Raw genomic sequence first — 19,774 nt, 5'->3', positions numbered from 1 at the left:
TAGTTACTGAGTGATTCCTATGTTTGTTAGAGATCCTCTGTGCTGACTAGTAAGCAAAACTGCATTGGGTATTTCTATAGTAATGAACCCCAGAACCCCTCTAATTATTTGTCTGTGGGGCAGAAAGGTCTTATCCTAAACATTTTCATCCATTTGCTAATCCAAGTGAGCCTCTCTGGAGACATCTACATGTTCTACCCCAGAGAGAATCCTCGGAATTGCACACCCCGAGCTGTGGGCTGCCTCTGCTGTAATAGAAAGACAGGAAATTTAGCATTTACAGAGTAGCTAATGCCTCACTTGTGAGGGGAGGGGAGGCAGCCACTGTCATGTAAACAATGGTGTCCACTCTAAACGCAGTTGACAATCAAGGAGTAGACAGAGGAGGTCGGAAAGGAAAACACTTTCCTTCATGTTAACTTAAAAGAAAAAATAATAATAGCAGCTTATGTGAAGAAAAGAAACCAAAAGATTACGTTACTGAAATCAAACTGAATCTTATCAAATATTGTATCTATTTTATTTTTTAATTTATTTTTATTGTATTTTTTCATTACCATTTATATCCCACTTATACCTCCAGACCCTACAATCACCACAGTGTCCATGTCCATGAGTCCTTTTCCCTTTTCGCTCAATCCCTCCACCCACGAACTACCCCCACCCCAGAGCTGTCAGCCTGCTCCCTGAGTCTGTCTCTGTCCTGCTTGTGAGTTCCCACAAAGACTCTGACTTACCCTACTGTAATTAGATATACTCAAATCCTAGAATTTAAATGAGATTTCTAGACAACCTTGCTATACCTCCCGAATACATACCACTTTTTCCCTACTCGAGTGTTCGGGCATAATGGACTATTACACAACCGTTACAATGATGGTATGGATCTATATGCATTGGCATAAAAATGTCTAATACTCTACAAATATTTTAATTAAAAAATCAGGTTACACAAGAACATGTACGGTATGATTTCACTTATGTGAAAATATATCCACATTTATACGTGTACATAAGCAAAGAGAGATGAGTGAAAGGAAGTTGAAAAGTTTTTAAATCTCAAGATGTCAAAGGTGAAGGGAATAAGAAGTACAAATTGGTAGTTACAAAATAGTCACAGGGACAAAAAGTAGAAAATATAGTCAATAATGTTGTACTAACTGTTAGGTTCCAGGTGGGCACGAGGTTTATTAGGGGAATCACTTGCTAAGTTACATAAATGTCTCACCACTGTGGTGTATACCTGAAACTAATACCTCTGTATAATATTAAATGTCAACTGTAATTGAAAAACATAAAAACTTTAATCTCGAGGTGTCGAGATTTGTAGTTACTTTTATTTCTCTCTCTGAGCTTTTCTGCATTATTTGCATTTTTTATGGTGACCATAAATAAAGCTTATCAAAGTTTGCCTAATATCAACAGTTCTTTCATTGGTTGATCAACTCTAATTGCTGGAAAAGTCTTCCCAAACCAAGTCTAAATCTACCTGACTGTACATTCTATCCATTAATCCTAATATTAATCTCTAAAGCAGGTAATTCCCTTGTTATTTTGAAATCAGATATCAGCACTCTCTAAAACCACAGTCTCTGACTGCTTGCCAGTCCAAAACGATATTTCTGAAGAATAAATAAATACATAAAAGTGTGGAAAAGCTATACTTTCCAGCTTACCAAGCATTTGAGCAAGAAAAAACTGTTCACAGATATTTACAGAATAATCTGCTTGTGATTTAGATTCTACATAACAGAAAGAAAATGTTATGTGTAATAATATAATGACTTCACATTCTCATGTGAATTCCAGTACATAAAAATTTTCAACCCAATCGGCTCCATTTGCTCCTATAAACAGCATGAGAAAGTAGCAGGGTCACAGCTGTCATTCCCACTTCGGAGGGGAGGAAGTTGAAACTCAGGGAGGTCATAACTTGCCCAAAGTCACACTGCTCGTGGGTGGTAGGGCATCCGGGCGAGATCTCAAACCCCTTTGTCCTGCTCTAAATTCGGCCTTTTATCTGCCATCCCAAGCGCTTCTAGGAAAGGGGCGACCTCTGTCAATACCCCTGGAGGATGACAGCCTTATTTGTAGGTATGGTCCTAAGGCTTCTCATGTCACCTGAGCAGCATCAACACAGAACTCCCACTAGCCTGGACCTGTGAACAGCTGGCACTGGACCCAGACCCATTCTCTGCCCTCATCCATTTTTCAGGGCCCTGGCGGCACGCCTGGCTCCCCCGAACTTCCCTACTACACTTCAGTTCCCATTGATTTCTGTTGGGTGTGGCCCATGGGAGGTGCTTGCAGGAGGTCAGAGGTGGGGGGGCGAGGAAAAGGTCGGTGTTTCTTCCTTGCTCCTTGCCTGCCTGCCTCACCCACAACCTGCAGAGACCCCTCCCCCACGGTTCCTGCACTCGCTGGGCAGGTAACCCGAGGACCACCTTCCCTGCCCTCTCAGCACCGTGGGTATGAACATCCTCCCTCTGTTATGAGGTCCTGGGCACCTAGACATGATTTTTGGTTCCCTTCTCACTGAGCACAACTCTGTAAACGGACCTTCATTTGAATCATGAAGGGCAGACTCTGTTTCCCACAAGGGACCCCAGTTGCTACACGTCTCCTGATTTAAGCCTCACAAAACCCCGGGATCAATGCTGTCGCATTCTGGAGGGGAGAACACTAGGTTTCCGAAGAGCAGGTGTGCAAGCCAAACATCCACTAGAAGAGCTAGAAGACGAGGCAAGTGCCATATTGTCTGATCGCAAAGCCTATGCTCTCGCCTCATGCACTCCTCATGTTTTTAATCAGAATTTTAGCTAGTACAAATATAAGTGGGCCTCACTTTCATTAGGTCTTCCTAACCCTGTCAGTTCTATCTTCAGTCTTACCATTGGCCTAAACTGAAAGATCCCTGAAAACTCATTACGTAGCATTGAACCACTTTTACCTGTGCACAGGCCACATAGAAAATGGTACAATGTAGAAGTTTCACAACAGTCCCATCTCTAAGTAAAATACATCTGATCAAATAAAAAAAACCTGTCAAGCAAACCTACATCTTTATGCTGAAACATTTAATATATAATTATATATTAATATATAATATATAAACTGTTATATAACTATATATCTTATTACTATTATTTAAATCATACCTGGGTGATAATTTTTTCCATCTCAGATGTATTCATATCAGGTAGTGTGTTTTTAAGAAATTCAACGATGTTTTCAAAGTTTTCACATTCCATTATAAGTGTCTCTTGGCTGCTCAGTAGACTGAGTGCAACCTTAAATATAACTTCAGTTCCCTGAAGAAAAATAATATCTAAAAAAAGAGATACAATTTTTATAATTAAAATTATGTATTCACCATTGTAAATAGCATGCTCTTGGTGCTAATCATTTTTGTGTGTATATTTTTATTGCAGTTGTTTTTTTTTTCATTACTGCAGTGGAACCACCAAATATTTTACAAAAAAAAAAAAAACTGGTCAAAATCATCTAGATTTCAAAACAACCAAAAAATATGACTGAAACAAACAGATGTGCATTCTTCTTGCTAGAAGGTTCTCATTAAAACATCACCCTTAAATAGTTAGCTCTATAAAAAAATACATTAAAGCATCCAGCTACACGATGAATTCAGCAATGGTCCTTTCCACAGCACAAAACTGAAATGCAAAGTTCTGCATATGAATAGAGCAAATTACTTGTTTGATCTTTGTAACACACGTGTGGACTCAGGTTTGACACAAACTGCTAAAGGAAAGAAATAGCCACAGGAAGTCACAGCTATAAAATAAGCCTAGCGACAGGCAAACAAACATAAGGGTTTAAAAAAAGGAGATTGCTATCTTAACAAGCCTTGTTGGAAAAAAATCATACATTTCCTTTAGGCCATTTACAATTTATAAACTAGACATACTTATTTATGGAAATAGAAGTCGTGTCCACAGAAGTTATGCCGAAGTACTTTGGTAGCACAAAACCAGAGAAATCAAATTAGCAGAACATAAAGCAAGCACAGCATCAAGAAGAGCACTCGGTTCCCTCTGGAGTCTTTAAAAAGAGGGAACTGTGCAGCAATTCCTTCAGACGTGGTCACTCCCCTTGCCCACGCATCGCTCCCCTTCCTGAGGGTCTCTATCCTTCACTGAACTCAGAGGGAAGGACCAAGCAGCTATGGCAGAGCCGACAGCATCACTCATGCAGGTTCTCGTAGCAAAACCCGAGTTCCTTCCTGAATTGCAATACCAAGCTTCCAAGGGTAAGTCAAAGAGAGGAAACATTGTAACATCACTATATATAAAACCTACAGAGGACCTATTACTAAGAACCCAAGCTCCAGAGAAAGCTTCCCTGGAGAAAAGCAATCATGTACATTCAATAAAGAAGATAAATTGGATGAACGCTTGATTCCGTGCATCTTGAATTTACTCTTTTGCCTCACTGTCTATAGAGTGTATGGTTGCTGATACAGCGTTTCACTTTGTAAACCACGGCCCCAACAAGGAAGACACTGAACATTGTAGTCTGGTATGGGTGTACATATTACACAAATGCCTGAAAAAACTGAAGTTTCCCCAAACAACTTTCCCTTATTATTTGCAAAATCTCTCTGGTATTTTCACAGTATTCTAGTCATTTCATTTTTTTTCTCATGCGGGCAATAACCTACAACTGGGCCAATACCACTCGACAAAAAGCATCAGGTTGGCAAGAGCACAGTTGTAAGTGCTGACTGCTTGCACCAGGGACACCAGAGGGAAGAGCAGAACACAGACACCGTGGGAGCCCCTCTGAGGCCATCGAGTCCCCAGACAGCATTAGGACAAACTTCTATTCAAGAGCTATTGATTAAAAAAATGTTGCCTCTTAATGAACTGAAGACAAATCTAACTAACGGGGGGAAAGGTTTAAGGGCCCCAGAGGGAGTCTATCACATCACACCTCCGTTTCTCCCCTGTGCCCAGCACTGTGACGGAGCTGGACAGGGACCTGTGGACCTGCCCAGGCCCTATGACCTGTGCTCAGGGCTTTTCCTTCCGTGGTGGAGGGACTGGCACCACCACAGCTGGTGTAAGAGGGGAGTCATTTAAGTGATGGGCTTACATTACCTAGTTAACAACTAAAAGTCAGATTAAGGGGCCATGGGAAATAACATTGAGATAGCTGCTTCCTCTGAGCCCGACAGAGAACTGTCTCTGCATTTTGCATCTAGGGTGAAGAGGACAATGGGGAAGGGGAAAATAAAAACAAATAATAAACAAACAGAGGTCAAATGATATGTATGAAAATTTAGAAAATTAAACAGGGTAAGTACTTAGTTTGGATTTTTTTTAAAGTACACTCTGATTTTTAGGTATAAATGAAAGTAAGTACTCCAATATCGTTTATTCAAATACAGGAGCCCAATTTCTCTTCATTCCCTTGTAATATCAATTTTTTAAGACTGATAATGGTTTTCAACTACTCTCAGAATAGAGCCAGGCACATTTATTAAATTCCACCAGCACTTTGCTATTTTGTATAACACATGATACAACAATTGGCTAGAAGGATATTCCTTGGGAGACAACATAACCCTGTTCCATTTGATCACAGGCATCTCTTACCAAACACTCTGGCTACAAATCCTAGTGGAAACTGAGAGGCAAACAGAGTGAGGAACCAGGGGGCGGCGTAGAGACTGGGGCTGATTTCGTTCTCTTCGAGGTGGTTGTAGAGGTCTCTGTGATAGTCGTGCAGGAGTCTGGACAGTTGGTACATCTGGATCTGAAGTGAATTCGGAGGAGAGAGTAAAATAGTATGCATTTGTCTGAGGGTGCATAACATGCACAAACTTTGATTTGATTGCTCTAATATTTAATGACAAAAATCACATACATTCAATAAATAAGAGCAGTATTATTTTATTTTTATTGTTCCATTAAAGTTGACATTAAAGTCCAAGTTCACTTAGGTCATAAAAGCAAGTCACAGAAAGGCCATCTAAGATTATTGAGCAAGTTTTGCTAAATGTGTGTTTTTGCTTTAACATGTATACAGAAATGGTCATTTTTCCTCATGGTGGAAGGCATTGCTTTTGGAATTTAATCCGAACTTTCCTGGGTCAGGATGCTCGTGGAAGGCCCATTCTAATTTCAGGCCAATCCCAGAACAGCCTCCATTCTAACGAATGTCCCACATTCAGTTCGGAAGCAAAGCCTAACGCTGTTTACTGGGCTCAGCACCTGACTTACGATGCAGCTCTGGCCCAGACCCACCGGGCAGTCTGCAGTGTGAGGACACTGTCAGGCTTAGAATTCCACGGAGCCAGAAGTCTGAGACGTGATTCCCAATGTCCAAGGTATTCCAGCACTTAGTTCTCAGGACAAAGGGGATTAAAACAAAAGGTGCAATCTGAATGTTTCTAGTATTAAAAAGAAGAAATTATTTCACATAGCTACTGAGTCGATTACTGGAATTTCAAAAAAATTTTAAAGATAGTACATAATAACTTTTAAACTCTTATGTCTGAGGAAGCTAAAGGTTAAGCAGTAGCAAATAATGAACAAATTTGTGAGCTGGGCTTTAATTTCTATTTTCACCCATGCAGTAAGAGATTAAGTAGTGGTTCCTTGATCAGTTATGTCAGCTTGACATTTTGGGGTGAAATGTTTACAATGTCTTATAAAATCCACCAGAACTTCTCCCACTAGATGTTACCATCAAAATATCGCCCTTAAATAATTAGCTCTATAAAAATACACTTAAATATCCAGCCACTTTGTGAATTCAGCAACTGTTATTTCCAGAGCACAAAACTAAAACTCAAAGTACTAGATAAAAATAGAGCAAATTATTTGTTCGATCTCTACCTGTAACACATATCTCTGAAAACTAAGGTTTGACGGCAAACCATACGAGAAAGGAGCCACAGCACGTCGTCGCTATAAAATAAGAAACTGAGCTACAGGCTTAAAAAATGAGATTATTATCTTAAGAAGGCATATTGAAAAACTGTTTCCCTTAGGCCATTTTCAATTTTTAAACTAACCATACAGAGTTATGTCAATAGAAGTTATAAAAAGTACTGCGATAGCACAAAAGTCAGAGAAATCTAAATTAGCAGAATGAAAAAAAGCACAGCATCAAGAGCATTCTGTGCTTGTTCGGTTATGATCAAACTTCAGAACCAATACTTCAGTGTTCAATTTTTTTAAAAGGACCTTACTTTTCCCCTACATTCTCAACTAGAGGCGGAAAACATTCCATCGAGGCATATTTACATTAAATTTCTTTTGAACAAGGCAAATAAAAACACGACTCAGTGCTCTTTCAAAGGAAGCTTGAATAATAAAATGCCGTTTTCTAAGAATAAATAATTCTTCCATCTGCTTCGCAGGTAACATGGCACATCTTCGGACGACAGAGGGGAGGTGCAGGGACAGATGCGACAGGTGGGGACAAGAAGGTAGAATCAAGCAGGGACCAAAGACTCCACATAAAAATTTAACACTCGTGTACTCAACAGAGGAAACAGCAGGAGCACAAACAAATCAGGTAAAGGAGGCAGAGCCTGCAACGCCCAAGCTCACGCTGCACAGAAAATCAGAAATCCCGCCAAGTGATCCCAAGTCCATGTTGCTTCCACTTTTGAAATTCACACTGATTGGATAAAAAACACCTCTTCCTCTAGAAAGTGGAAAAGTGTTGTATCTCACTCACTCTGCAAAGCAAAAAGGACCCACTCTCCAAGAATAGGCCCCTATCATGTGGCCTATAGAAATGCTACCACCAAAGGTTTTAAGACATCTACATTTTTTAAATATATAATCTTTATTATATTTTTTCCATTACCACTTACTCCCCTTATACCCCCCTCTCCCCAGTCATCACCACACTGTTGTCTGTATCCATGAGTCCTTTTTCTTTCTTGTTCAATTCCTCCACCCCTTAACCTCCCCCTGCCCCCAAGCTGTCATCCTGCTCTCCGTCTATGAGTCTGTCTCTGTGTTGCTTGTTAGTTCAGTTTGTTCATTAGATTCCACACACGAGTGACATCATATGGTATTTGTCTTTCTCTGACTGCCTTATTTCACTCAGCGTAATATTCTCCAGGTCCATTCATATTGTTGCAAAGGGTAAAATTTTGTTCTTTTTTCCCGCCAAATGGAATTCCATCATATAAATGTCCCATAGTTGTACCACACCTTTGTTTTCATGAGTATAGATATAGTTCTTGGTAGTAGCAAGTCATATGAAATTAATGTATAAGTACCAATCCAATTGATATGAATTTTTAATGTCAGATTGATGAGATTTTATAAATGAGTCACTGCATTTTTAAAGTGAGAGCTCTATCCTTCTTTTTATCTACCAAAATCAACTATTCACAGGTCCCCTCCAGTCTCTGAAATTCTAATGATAGCTACCAAACTGGTATTCCCGGAAATCAGAGCTATTTAATTCCCTACAAGGGCGCCGACACTTCCTGTCCAATAGGAGATGCAGTAAATTATTTAGAAATAGAGTGAAAAATCAAACCTTCCACAGTCATTACTGTCTCTCTTGTGGGATGTTTACAGGCCTATGAAGAGTCATGAATTAGGAATCAGGTCAGTGTGTCTGGTTCATGTGTCCTGGTGAATGCACTGCACGTGAACTGACTCCTAGAAACTGAACACTGAGAGCAGAGCCCGTCTCCCTTGCAAAATTTCATCTTCATGAAGAAAAATGGAGCATTCCCTCTCCACTCAGCCTCCCAAGGAAATCCCATGTACTGTAATATTCATAAAGAGAAAACACAGTCTTTTTGGACTGTGGACTGGTCACTAAAATATTAAATGAGAAAACTGATCGCTGGGAACCAGGAAAAAGAGTATGTTTTAGACTCATTTTTAAATATTTCACTTCTTACACAAAGCACAAAAGTATGACTAACTGGGTGTCATGCCGACTTCCCTTCAAAGCAGGAGAACCTGCACATTCCTCTCTTTAGAGTCTTTCTTTATTATTTTTACTACTAAAAGCTTGAAATTGAAAGGTAGTAGTTCTTTGGGATATCACATCTACACATAAAATTTGAACTTCTTGTTAGAAACCTCTACACTAAGGAAAGTGAAGTTTAAGGTAAAGAGGAGGTATATGTAAACAGGGAGTTTGAAATAGGTCGGAGATAGCAGGAGCAGCAAATACCCTACTTAACAAAAAAATGTTACCAGTGCTTCTTCAGAGCATGCTAAGAAAAGCCAGCTGAAACAGTGCCACCCACTTTGAACACTTTTAATGTCTAAGGACCTGTCTGACCTTGAGATAAAAGAGGGAGAGGGAGGACACGGTCAGCTCAAGAAGACCATGACATAGATATCTGCCACTTATGCACTCAGAGTGAATAAAAGAATAAACACATGTCTTCAGATTTTAAACAACATATCTGTGATTCTTTGCAACTGACCGGTAGAGAACAAGTGAACAAAGATGACTCATTCCATGTAACATGCAGTCTTAGGGGATGGAGACGTGAGTACGCACAACCTTTCCTGAATTGCTTATTTACTCACTTCAGGAACTTATGGAAAAGTATTCTGCATATGGATGTCATAGACTCAGAGGTTTAGCAAAACTGCAGATTCCATGGACTGAAACGTGCTCTCCATTTATCTAAGTTCCAAGACAACAGGCCCAAATTTCTTTGAATGCACCGCAATTTGGAAGAGGGCTGCGCTAAGATTTCTGGAGACAACTGTACGCATTCCTCGTGAGTATCTACAGCCTCACCTGTAGTGACATCATGTCGGGTCTGTACTGCTTGCGGAAGCCCAGGTCATACATGAGGAATTTCAGCATTTCGAAGGCTTGCTCTTCACTCATGTGCAAAAGCAGGACTCCCGCCACAAAGCTGATCCCCTGACAGTAACCCACTTCCTTGTCCAGCAACGAGTAGGCTTTCAAGAGGTTGAAGAGCGACAGCTGCCCTGCGCCGAGCTGGGCTGAAAAGTAGGGGTGAGTGGGAAACGTCCTCCCTGCAGAGGAAACGAAACATTTGTGAGGTGTCCCACGCCTTGGAGACCAGAGCGAACTGCCATTCGGGGATGCCTTTTCAAACCAGGGGGAGTTGCTCAGAGTGCCCACGGAACTGAGTCTGTTGTCTGTCTCTCTCTCGAGTCCCAGTCCCACCTGCCAGATCACCGCCGTACCTCCACAGGTAAGACGGGGAAGGAAATGTTCTATGCTAACCGGAACGTCTATCCAGGAAGAAGGACATCTACCAACAGATCAAGGATATATACAGAAGAGATATCGAAAGAATAAAATACAGAATCTCTTCTGACGACAAATCAAGGCAAATTCTAAGGTCACATAAAGACCACCCGCTAACTGAAACAAGAATTCTGTGAGCGGTATCATGTTGTTTCAAAAGAAACCCTAACTGTACTTGAACAACAATAAAAAAATTGTGAAAAAAAGAAATCTTCATAGTCTCAAGCAGACTTATTCTTGCTTCTCCTATAATATGACATTGGAGGGACTTTGGGTTTTTTTGTTTGCTTGTTTTATATTCAGTCTATCATTCGGGAAATACTTATTTTTTAAATACCCTTTGCTCTCTCTTTCTTAAACCACCTCCATAAGCCATGCAGACCTCTTCTTTGTTTTCAATATATCCCACAAGGACAAGGAGAGTAAAGGGTCAAAGTGATTTCAAAAAAAGTCCCCTCCTCCCAGCTGGTGTGGCTCAGTGGATTGAGCGCTGGCCTGTGAACCAAAGGGTCACCAGTTCGATCCCCAGTCAGGGCATATGCCTGGGTTGCAGGCCAGGTCCCCAGTATGGGGCTCAGGAGAGGTAACCACACAATGATGTTTCTCTCCCTCTCTTCCTCCCTCCCTTTCCCTCTCTCTAAAAATAAGTAAATAAAATCATGTTTAAAATTACCCTCTAAATTCACCTTTGGGCATAAAATGACCATAGACACAGATCACCAAGCACCACAGTCAGTCCTGGATCACTGAAAAGCTGCCACTACACAGGGAAACAGGCCCGTCTCCCACCCAAGCCGTGCACACTGGTCCAGGCCTCCTTGTGCCAGGAGAAGCGGGTGGGGGTGGAGGGGGGGTGGCCTGGGGCAGGTGTTAGCTTCCTTGGGAAATGGCCACTGAAGTCAGTTAAAACTTATGTAAGAGTTCCAGATTTTTCCATGTTTTCCAGCATATATGCTTAAAAGTGATTTTCTCCCCCAGGAAATGATAAGGTTAACTCTGCAGACCAAGTAAGGAAAAAATACAAGAAAATACTAAGAACATGCTGAGGACACACAGATGGCTGCAAGCAGAGTCAAATAAGCACTTTTAAAAATTATTTGACTTTCTCAGTTAACAGTTTTGCTAAAAAAAACCCTATAAATAAATTATATAAATAAGTCCCTGCAATCTGATCTCATCATCTCCTTCTCTTCGTTAGGCCAGCTTGACTAGCCCTAAATGTAGCATCCCAATTTCTAGCCTCCGCATCAGCTTCCGGCCAGAGAGCCGCAGAGCTGCGGAGACACACGGGGATGGTCTCATTCCAAGTCTTCATGTCAGAGAGAGGGTCGGGGCTCAGAAGCAGAGTGATTTCCCTAAGGCCAGGACAAAAGCTGAAGTTTTCAGTTTCTTTGTAAAACTCTCGTGTTAATTCTTTTTTATCTATTTTTAAATTTTTTAATTGTTGTTCGATTACAGTTGTCCCAGTTTCCCCCCTTTGCCCTCCTCCGCCCAGCCCCCCCCTGCTCCCACAGTCCATCCCCACACGGTCGTCCATGTCCATGGGTCATCATACATGTTCTGTGACTAGTCCCTTCCCCTTCTTTCTCCTCTTTAATTCTGTTGAGCTCAAAAACATTAACCTATTTGGGACCCTCTCCCAATAAAAGCTGTCATCTAAAAGGAACAGGGAGGTCCAAACTAGGGTTTGACCGGTAATTTTTTTTAATATGGAACACTTCACGAACATGCATGTCATCCTTGCGCTGGGGCCATGCTAATCTTCCCTACATTGTTCCAATTTTAGTACATGTGCTGCCAAAGCGAGCACTCGGCCAGTCCCTTTTACATGCCCTGATACCAGGTGACTCCACGTACAAGGTGACCCTTGGTTTTCGCAAATGGGCTCAAGTGACACATCTACCTATTTTAAGCAAATCAGCTTTAGGGATGTAGACGAAGTAGGCAAATGTAAATGTGCAATATTTAATCCAATAATTTTGATATTTTAAAATCATAAAATATATATTATGTTAGAGAAAAACTAGATACAATAATATTTTAAAAATCACACTGTCTTTACTTTCTTAAGTTATCTGAAGTTCAGCATTTACAGAGATAGCTGTGTGATGCTGGGTGAGTGGGCAATTCTCCCCCGGGTCACCATCGCCCACGCACACGGCATCACAGCTGGTGATCTTCCCGTCATCCCGTGGGGCTGTTCTCATGGCTTCCTCGACATAATCGTTTACTGCACTGCTTCTTAAAATTATATTCAAAGGATTGTTTTCAGCAATATGTCCAGGTATACTTAGAGACCAAAGTACAAAATTTTTTAATACTTCTTTTAAAAAAATTTAATAGCCTTTTTAAACAGTTCTAACCCATTTCAAAATCAGTGTTGATTGAGATGACTGTTTTGTTTTAAATAACAAAAATCAGTTATTTAAAACACAGGAACTGAGAGTATCTGATAATACGGCCTTTAGTCACGATTAACATATAAGAGAACTCCCTTTTCACAGGACAAGCTTGGGGACAAAAACTTCATTTCACACTCAGGCAAGGCATTCACAGATCTTCACCGAGATGGAAAGCCAGCTGGCCCTCAAGAAAGGGCACAGCCCGCCAGATCCTCTTTCTGGACAGCAACAGGCGAACGAACAGCTCCACGAAGGAGCCTACTGTTTCCCCTTTTGGGAACAATAACCAACGGGACAAACATACCTAAATCCACGAGAATAGCATGCTGCTGAGCCGTGAGCTGCTTCAGAAGTTCTTTATAGGATATGTCAGGAGGCTGATGCTTAGTCGGCAATCGGTGCCTTAGACGATATTGTAAAGCTAAGAACTGCCAGATTTCTCCTCGGCGACTTTTGGGAACACCTACGATCAAAGATAAAAAAGCAAGGTCTTGACCTCTGGAGTGAAGTTGCTGCATCATAGCTGGCAAAGTACGGAATGGTTGAAAACAGGCCACTGCAGCGCGCTGAATGCCCCCAAACGGTGCACTGACAGCACGGTGTGCAGACAGCACATTCTGACAGGCTTAATCCTATAGCTGCTGGTGTCTTGCAAAAGAAAACTCTCAAATAACAATGATAATAATGGCGATATAAACAGTCAGTCAACACTGAGTGAGCACCCAATGCAATATGTATTGAAGGTTCCTCACTACTAAGCAGGTAAATGTGCTCAGAAAACAACCCAATGAGAGAGGTCATTGCTGTTATCCTTACTTTATAGATGAGGCCGGTGAGGCTGAGGCAGAAAGAGGCTAAATTACTTGCCCACATTCACACAGCTAGCAAGTGGCAGAATTGGAACTCCAGAGAAATCTGGTTTCAGAGGCCAAATTCTGATATCCTGAAATGTATTATTATATACTGCCTGTGTGCACCTTTTGTTTAGTTCGAAGCTAGTAACAAATGCCAATCTTCATGTTATGACTTCTAAATATTTGTCATAAACAAGTAACTTTGTAAAAGACAGTTAAATACCATTCTTGTGTGATCATGGAAGAATGAAATAATAAAAATGAGAAGTACAATATGAAGGTATATAACTGGAGTGCTACAGAACAATCTTTAGTCTTTAAGAAGATAATACCTAGCCTATATAATAAAGCATTAACTCCATTATGCTGGAAAACCAAAGGGTACCACAAGCAATTCAAAGTATGCTAAAACCGTGCTTTGTCTGCCAAAGACTAGGAGGAAGTAAGCACTGGGAAGGACAGAATTCAATTCTTTGCAAAGCAGCTCATTTTATTTCACTAAGTTTTTTCAATTCAGACAGACTAGATCTGTAACAAGTTCCTGAGTTCCAGCTGGTTAAAAGAAGGTTTAATGGCAATAATCTTTTTTGGACTGCAAGGCCACAGTCTGCATAAACTAAAAGTATTCTTGTCCAAAAGGCGTAACTCAGGCTCTCTGGAAGGATTTACAAGGCCTCCCACACCTCCAAACCACCTTTTTCAGTTCAATTACCTCCCACTCCCCACTATGCACTAAGTATAAGAAGCTTAAGGTTGCTTTCACAGCCCCAGTTTCTCACTGTTGCCTTAGGGAAGTCCATGCTCCCCGGCTTGAATGCCTTAGTGTTTTTCTGTTTGTCTTTTGTGGAGGAGACAGAATGCCATTCTTCCACTGCAGGTCTCCCTGACACTGCTAGCAGTAATCGCCCCCTGTCCACATGCTATGTGACTCTCGCTCTGCTCATCTCACTGCCGTACTGGGTCCCAGTCAGCGCCACACTGTGTGTTTGTCTATTTCCCCCACGTCAATGGTAAGCTCCTTGAGAACAGTAAGCATACTTGCATCTTTGTATGATGAAATCCAAGAATGCATCTTGCTCTTTAAATAAAATATCTGTTGAATGAATGAATGAGTGATCTCATGTAAAATGTCCTTTTCAGAGGGTAATTTCCATTAGCTTATTAAATGAGTCACTGATGCTGGGGGTGGGCTGTTTTATTATCCACCCAATAACAGTTTTACGAAAGGTCATTCACTTCAGTTAAACAAATATTTATTGAGCAGTGAGTACAGAGCATGGCACTGAGGGTACTTCATCAATAAGAGATGAAGAAATTAGTTCTCAGAAAATTACTCCCATTCATTCATTCATTCATTCACTCACTCATCTAATCACTCATCCACTCAGCAAATAACTTGTACAAGACACTGTTTTAGATGCTAGGCATACAGTGGTGGGGTAAGAAAAATATTAAACAAATACACACACAAACACAAAATTATGATAACCACAATTAAAGAGAAAGAATCACAAGAAAGAACAATAAAACGAAACTAATTCCTTTTGGTGTAGGAGAGGGACAGGCATTGATTTGTGAAGAAAGAGGATTCTCCAGACTGGGGGGAGCCTGGGCAGCAATCGCTTCAGGAGGAGGAACGTGGGGATGCCCTGAGGCGGGTGGGAAGGAGCAGTGAGAAGGAGATGCGATGAAGAGAAAGGGAGATGGGAAAGGGGAGCAGGGAGCATGGGAAGGAGGAAGGAGTGTAGGGAGGCTGCAGGCTTCCGTGCAGGAAAGAGCCTGGGACACACAGGGACGCAGTCACTCTGGGGCACACGCTATAAGGTAGCAAGAGGCAGAAAGTGAGATCAGAAAGGTGAAGGAAAGACTATGGAGGGCCTTGGACATAATGCTCGGGAGTTTTAACTGTATCCTGTTAGGAACAGGAAGATGAGCACCCCTAAAGCATCTTTAAAAGTCATGCATCTCACACACATTCTAGAAACCACTGCTTTGTCTCCCAAATAAGGCATTCAGGGAAAATCTTTGGGACTTCCTTATCTTCAAGGAAAAATACCAATATATTAGGCTTGTAAATGTAGCATCTTAGGAAATTAATCTTAAATTAAACTCAGGCAACAGTTTCACTCGTTACCATAAGCTTTTAAAACAAGATTCATCATCACGTTTCTTTGGGTACGTTTGGATTTTTATTTGACACCCAGTTTATGCAGGCTATGGAGATTCTCAATGTATGTAATCTGGGTCACAGAAATGCACCTAAAGTATTCACATGTTAGTTTTAGTTTTAAATTTAAGATGTTTAAATATCAGTCATCTTATATGACAGAACAACAGTGCAGTATAATGGTTAAATAAAAGTAATTCTTCTAAAATAAATAGATGGAAGGAAAACTGATTGACTAATAAGAATATAACTTTATATATATAAACAGACATGTAGGTGAGTATGTGTACACATGTACATGTTTACATGTATGTAAATAAACTCTTCTGACCAAACGATGGACATGAGTCAAGTTTGTGAGTCTGAATTATTTTTACGGCTATGATCACAGATCTGTGCCAATGAATCCACTCCTTCCCTGGTAAACAACACAGCACTGGGAACAGCTGGTCGAGGGAGGCAGGGAAGTCTGCAGAAAAGGGGTTTGCTAGCTCCTCAGGCATAGCCTCTCCATTAGCACCCCTTCTTACCACCCGAGTCACTGACTGACGGCAGAGATAATCACTTTCCTTTTCTTCCAGGTAAAGCACAAAGACAACAGCATTCCTGAGTTGCACACACCAAAAAAAATCTCTGTAGCTTCTCCAAAAAAAGACTGAGAGGTTCCAAAATACCTTCTTTAAGAGAAGCGTAAATGTCTTCCATATCACATCTGAGTTTTCCTCTGCAGTTTAGTAACTTCTTATCCCAGGTTATTATGACCTCCTTCTGACATACGCCAACCTCTTCATAGTCCAATTTAACTTTTCTGGTATGGAGTTCATCTCTGCTTGCTGAGAAAAACAAGGGCATTTATGTGAGGCCAATGTGTTTTTAAAACATAGTATTTTTAACATTTTATCGTATTCGTAAAACCACAGCAAATGACTTTTAGGGATCAACCACTAACATTTTCTCAAAACGAAAACTTTAAAAAAACTGAGGATACATAAAAAAGGTTCTCACACTTTGAGTCATTTCATACTGAGCATACAAACAAACCACACTTGCTGTGGTGCAGGTTTCAATTTTGTGAGAAATGTGACAGCCTCAGGCTTGACAGTTCTCCTCGTTTCAAACACCATTAGGGTGTCAGTATTTTGTATTTGACACAAATGAGGAAACAATGCCTCATGCTGACCTTGACTCCAAAACACCTGACCATAATAACCTGATACATTTTTATAACTATTTCCAGAGTTGGCAACACTGCCCTCAACAATTCTGAGTTGCGTGTTCCCGTGTTCAGTTTTAATAATCTGAAAAAGGAAAATGCGTGTTACTGAAGTTATCACTACTTCCATTCTTTAAATAGTGAAAAATTTTCTTTCATTTGATCGTCCAAAATAAAAGCCCAAGACTCATTAAAAGAAATGCCTATAAAAGTAATGACTATCTTGACTTGGTCTTTATTTGACTTCAAAAGGAAGCAAGCAGAAAAATCATGTAAGTATATATCTTTCTCTTTCACTAGTATCACACTGAGCAGGAGTCTCTCACCGTAATCTGCATTCGTTCAAGCCCACAGGACTCGACCACCTTACCTTCTGCAACACAAATCTTTATCATGCATCCAAAGTCCTCGACAGCACAAAAACAATAGCAAAATGAGTATTACTCTTAGTTTGCTTGAAACCTTTCCAAAAGAATTTAAATATCTTATAATGCACTGGACTTAAAAGTCCAGACATAATCAAAAACTAAATTGCACTACAAAAATATTCCTCCTGGATACCACTAGATGGCTCTCTAACATAATTTAGCTTTGCTTCAATACTTGCTTTATATTTCTCTACAATAATCAAATAAAAGTTCATTACAGTTAATAATAAATATAATTCTACATTTAACTTCACCAGTGTTCTTTTCACAATGAACAGAGCATAATATATCTTCAGATTTTCTTTTTGTCCTACCTTCTCTAGACCATTTTTCATTTAAAATAATAATAAAGACCTGGCCAGGTGGCTCGTTGGTTGGAGTATCATCCCACACAAGAAAAGGTTGCAGGTTTAATCCCCGGTCAGGGCTCATACCTAGACTGTGGGTTTGATCCCCAGTCGGGGTATGTACGGGAGGCAAAGGATGTATGTTTCTCACATCAGTGTTTCTCTCCCACAGCAATGCCTGTCTGTCTGTCTGTCTGTCTCCCTCTCCCCTCCCCTTCCTCTCTCTCTAAGACCATTAAACATATCCTTGGGTGAGGGTTAAATAAATAAGTAAATAAATAAATACATAGATAGATAGATAGATAGATAGATAAAAAGCACCTCCCACGTGCCAGCTGCAAGCCCTGAGGATAAACTGCTAAGTAAGAGCAGTTAACCTCTGCCTTCAGCTGGTTAACTGGGCAAGAATACAGCACCAAGAAGAAATGATCACCCATCGGCTAGACCTGTAATAAGCAAAGCTATTTTTTGTCTTTGTACAGAAGTATATATAAAATTGATAAAGGTTTCTATAATATATTCTAAAAGTCACCTCCTTTCTTATTTTGTCCATATAGCATAACTGACCTTAAAATACACAGTCATTTGCATTAAAATGTCCCATTTCTCTATATTAACATGCGTAGTTGAGAAAAAGCTGTGGCATACTGGAAGAGCCCAAGAACCATGAGAAGTAGACCTGGGTCTTACTACTTGTCTGCCAGGATATCACTATGTGACTGTGGGTTAATTCCTTACCCTTCCCAAGCCAATCACCAACTCAGCTGCAGAGTGAAGAATGGAAATTAACGATCTCTAAGGCCATTTCCAATTTGAATAGTCTGTGATACTAAAACTATCCTTTGAAATTCAATGTAAGATTCTACTTGTACATATTCCCAAAATGTTCATGAAATATAACTTCATATGGTAACTGTTTTAAAGGAGTAACAATCATCCTCTTTACAACCTTTTTCCTATCTATGAGTTTGTTCAAGATGTAACCAACTGCTTAAAAATATACAGGGTTGGGCAACAGTAGGTTTACAGTTGTGAGTATGTGAAACACAGAGTTTACTCTTGTATAATAATTCATGAATCATTGCATTGTTTTATACACAAAGAACTGAATCTACTTTTGCCCCACCCTGTAAATTCAATCCCTTTCCAAAATCTATGGATGCTCAAGTGGGCACTTGCTATGCCAACAGCAATTGCATATTTATTTTAAAGAAAAAATTTATTTTCCAGGAATATGAAAAATTGTAGTACTTCTTATTCTGCTACAAAAATAACAATAAAATAAACTGCACTCGTAAACTAAATATTTTTGAAATTAAAAATTGAAATGAGTAACAGGTATACTAAGAGGAATCTTAAGATAGATAATGAACATAGAAATGTTAACACCTGTATTAAAAAAACTTTTTGGGAGACAACACAATAAAAGCAACTCAGAGAAAAACCCAAACCATACAGTTCCTAAGACTCTGAAAAGTCAAAGGCCCCACTTAAGCTAAACCTTTCATTTTACAAATGCCAAAGGCAAGGCTCTTTTATGTTAAGTGATTTGCCAAAGATAATGGCATTAATACACATTGGCACTGATGATACGCCTCCTTGTGTATGAGTCTGTCAGTGCTGGAGTAAATAACAGTAATACTTCAAAGTTTGGAAAACACATTCTAAAGCATTCGGTATTCATAAGCTTAGCCATAAAGCTCTATAACTAGCACAATAGCTATTATAAATTATCCAATTATAAATTCAATGATTTGATAGGATCTTTTAAATAGAAAATGTATAAAGCAGTAAAATATACACTTTGATTTGATAACATGTAATTAATTACATAGCTGACTTAGACACAATTTGAAATAGTCAATTTATCCTATTATAAAAACAATTAGACTCCAAGTTGAAAATCATATTCAACAAGAACAAAATTTGCTTTATGTTTAAGAGGGTTTTTTTAAATTAAAGCACAATGATATTTCAGTCATATCAAATACATATCACTGTGTTACCATTTTATCTACATTATCATCCAAATATACCCTAAGGGTGCCTGATGTTTTAAATCTGGCAAACCAAAATGCAAATATCTTAAGCTACTTTCCCATGTCATAACCACCT

At 39.9% G+C, this 19,774-nt stretch overlaps 1 protein-coding gene and 1 non-coding gene across 7 annotated transcripts in view; both read right to left on the bottom strand.

The window, feature by feature from the left end:
* Window positions 1-19,774, bottom strand: part of TBC1D4 (TBC1 domain family member 4) — a 178,747-nt gene that overhangs the window by 4,726 nt on the left and 154,247 nt on the right. For 4 of the 6 annotated variants that reach the window (XM_036011289.1, XM_036011291.1, XM_036011292.1 and 1 more), the window contains 6 exons: window positions 17,627-17,629; window positions 16,346-16,504; window positions 12,955-13,113; window positions 9,766-10,010; window positions 5,619-5,778; window positions 3,159-3,328 (listed from right to left, as the gene is read on the bottom strand). In XM_036011289.1, the coding sequence (XP_035867182.1) occupies window positions 3,159-3,328; window positions 5,619-5,778; window positions 9,766-10,010; window positions 12,955-13,113; window positions 16,346-16,504; window positions 17,627-17,629 (896 nt within the window). The remainder of the gene's footprint in view (window positions 1-3,158; window positions 3,329-5,618; window positions 5,779-9,765; window positions 10,011-12,954; window positions 13,114-16,345; window positions 16,505-17,626; window positions 17,630-19,774) is intronic. The other 2 variants (XM_036011290.1, XM_028526722.2) reach the window with 1 other exon arrangement.
* Window positions 11,952-12,058, bottom strand: LOC114508984. The gene has a single exon (XR_003685561.1). It is a non-coding gene; the product is annotated as a U6 spliceosomal RNA (small nuclear RNA).

This window comes from Phyllostomus discolor, chromosome 11 (genome assembly GCF_004126475.2).
Source record: "Phyllostomus discolor isolate MPI-MPIP mPhyDis1 chromosome 11, mPhyDis1.pri.v3, whole genome shotgun sequence".
Taxonomy (NCBI): Eukaryota; Metazoa; Chordata; class Mammalia; order Chiroptera; family Phyllostomidae; genus Phyllostomus; species Phyllostomus discolor.
Note: the sequence above shows the minus strand (reverse complement) of the source record. Positions and strands in the feature narration are given on the sequence as shown.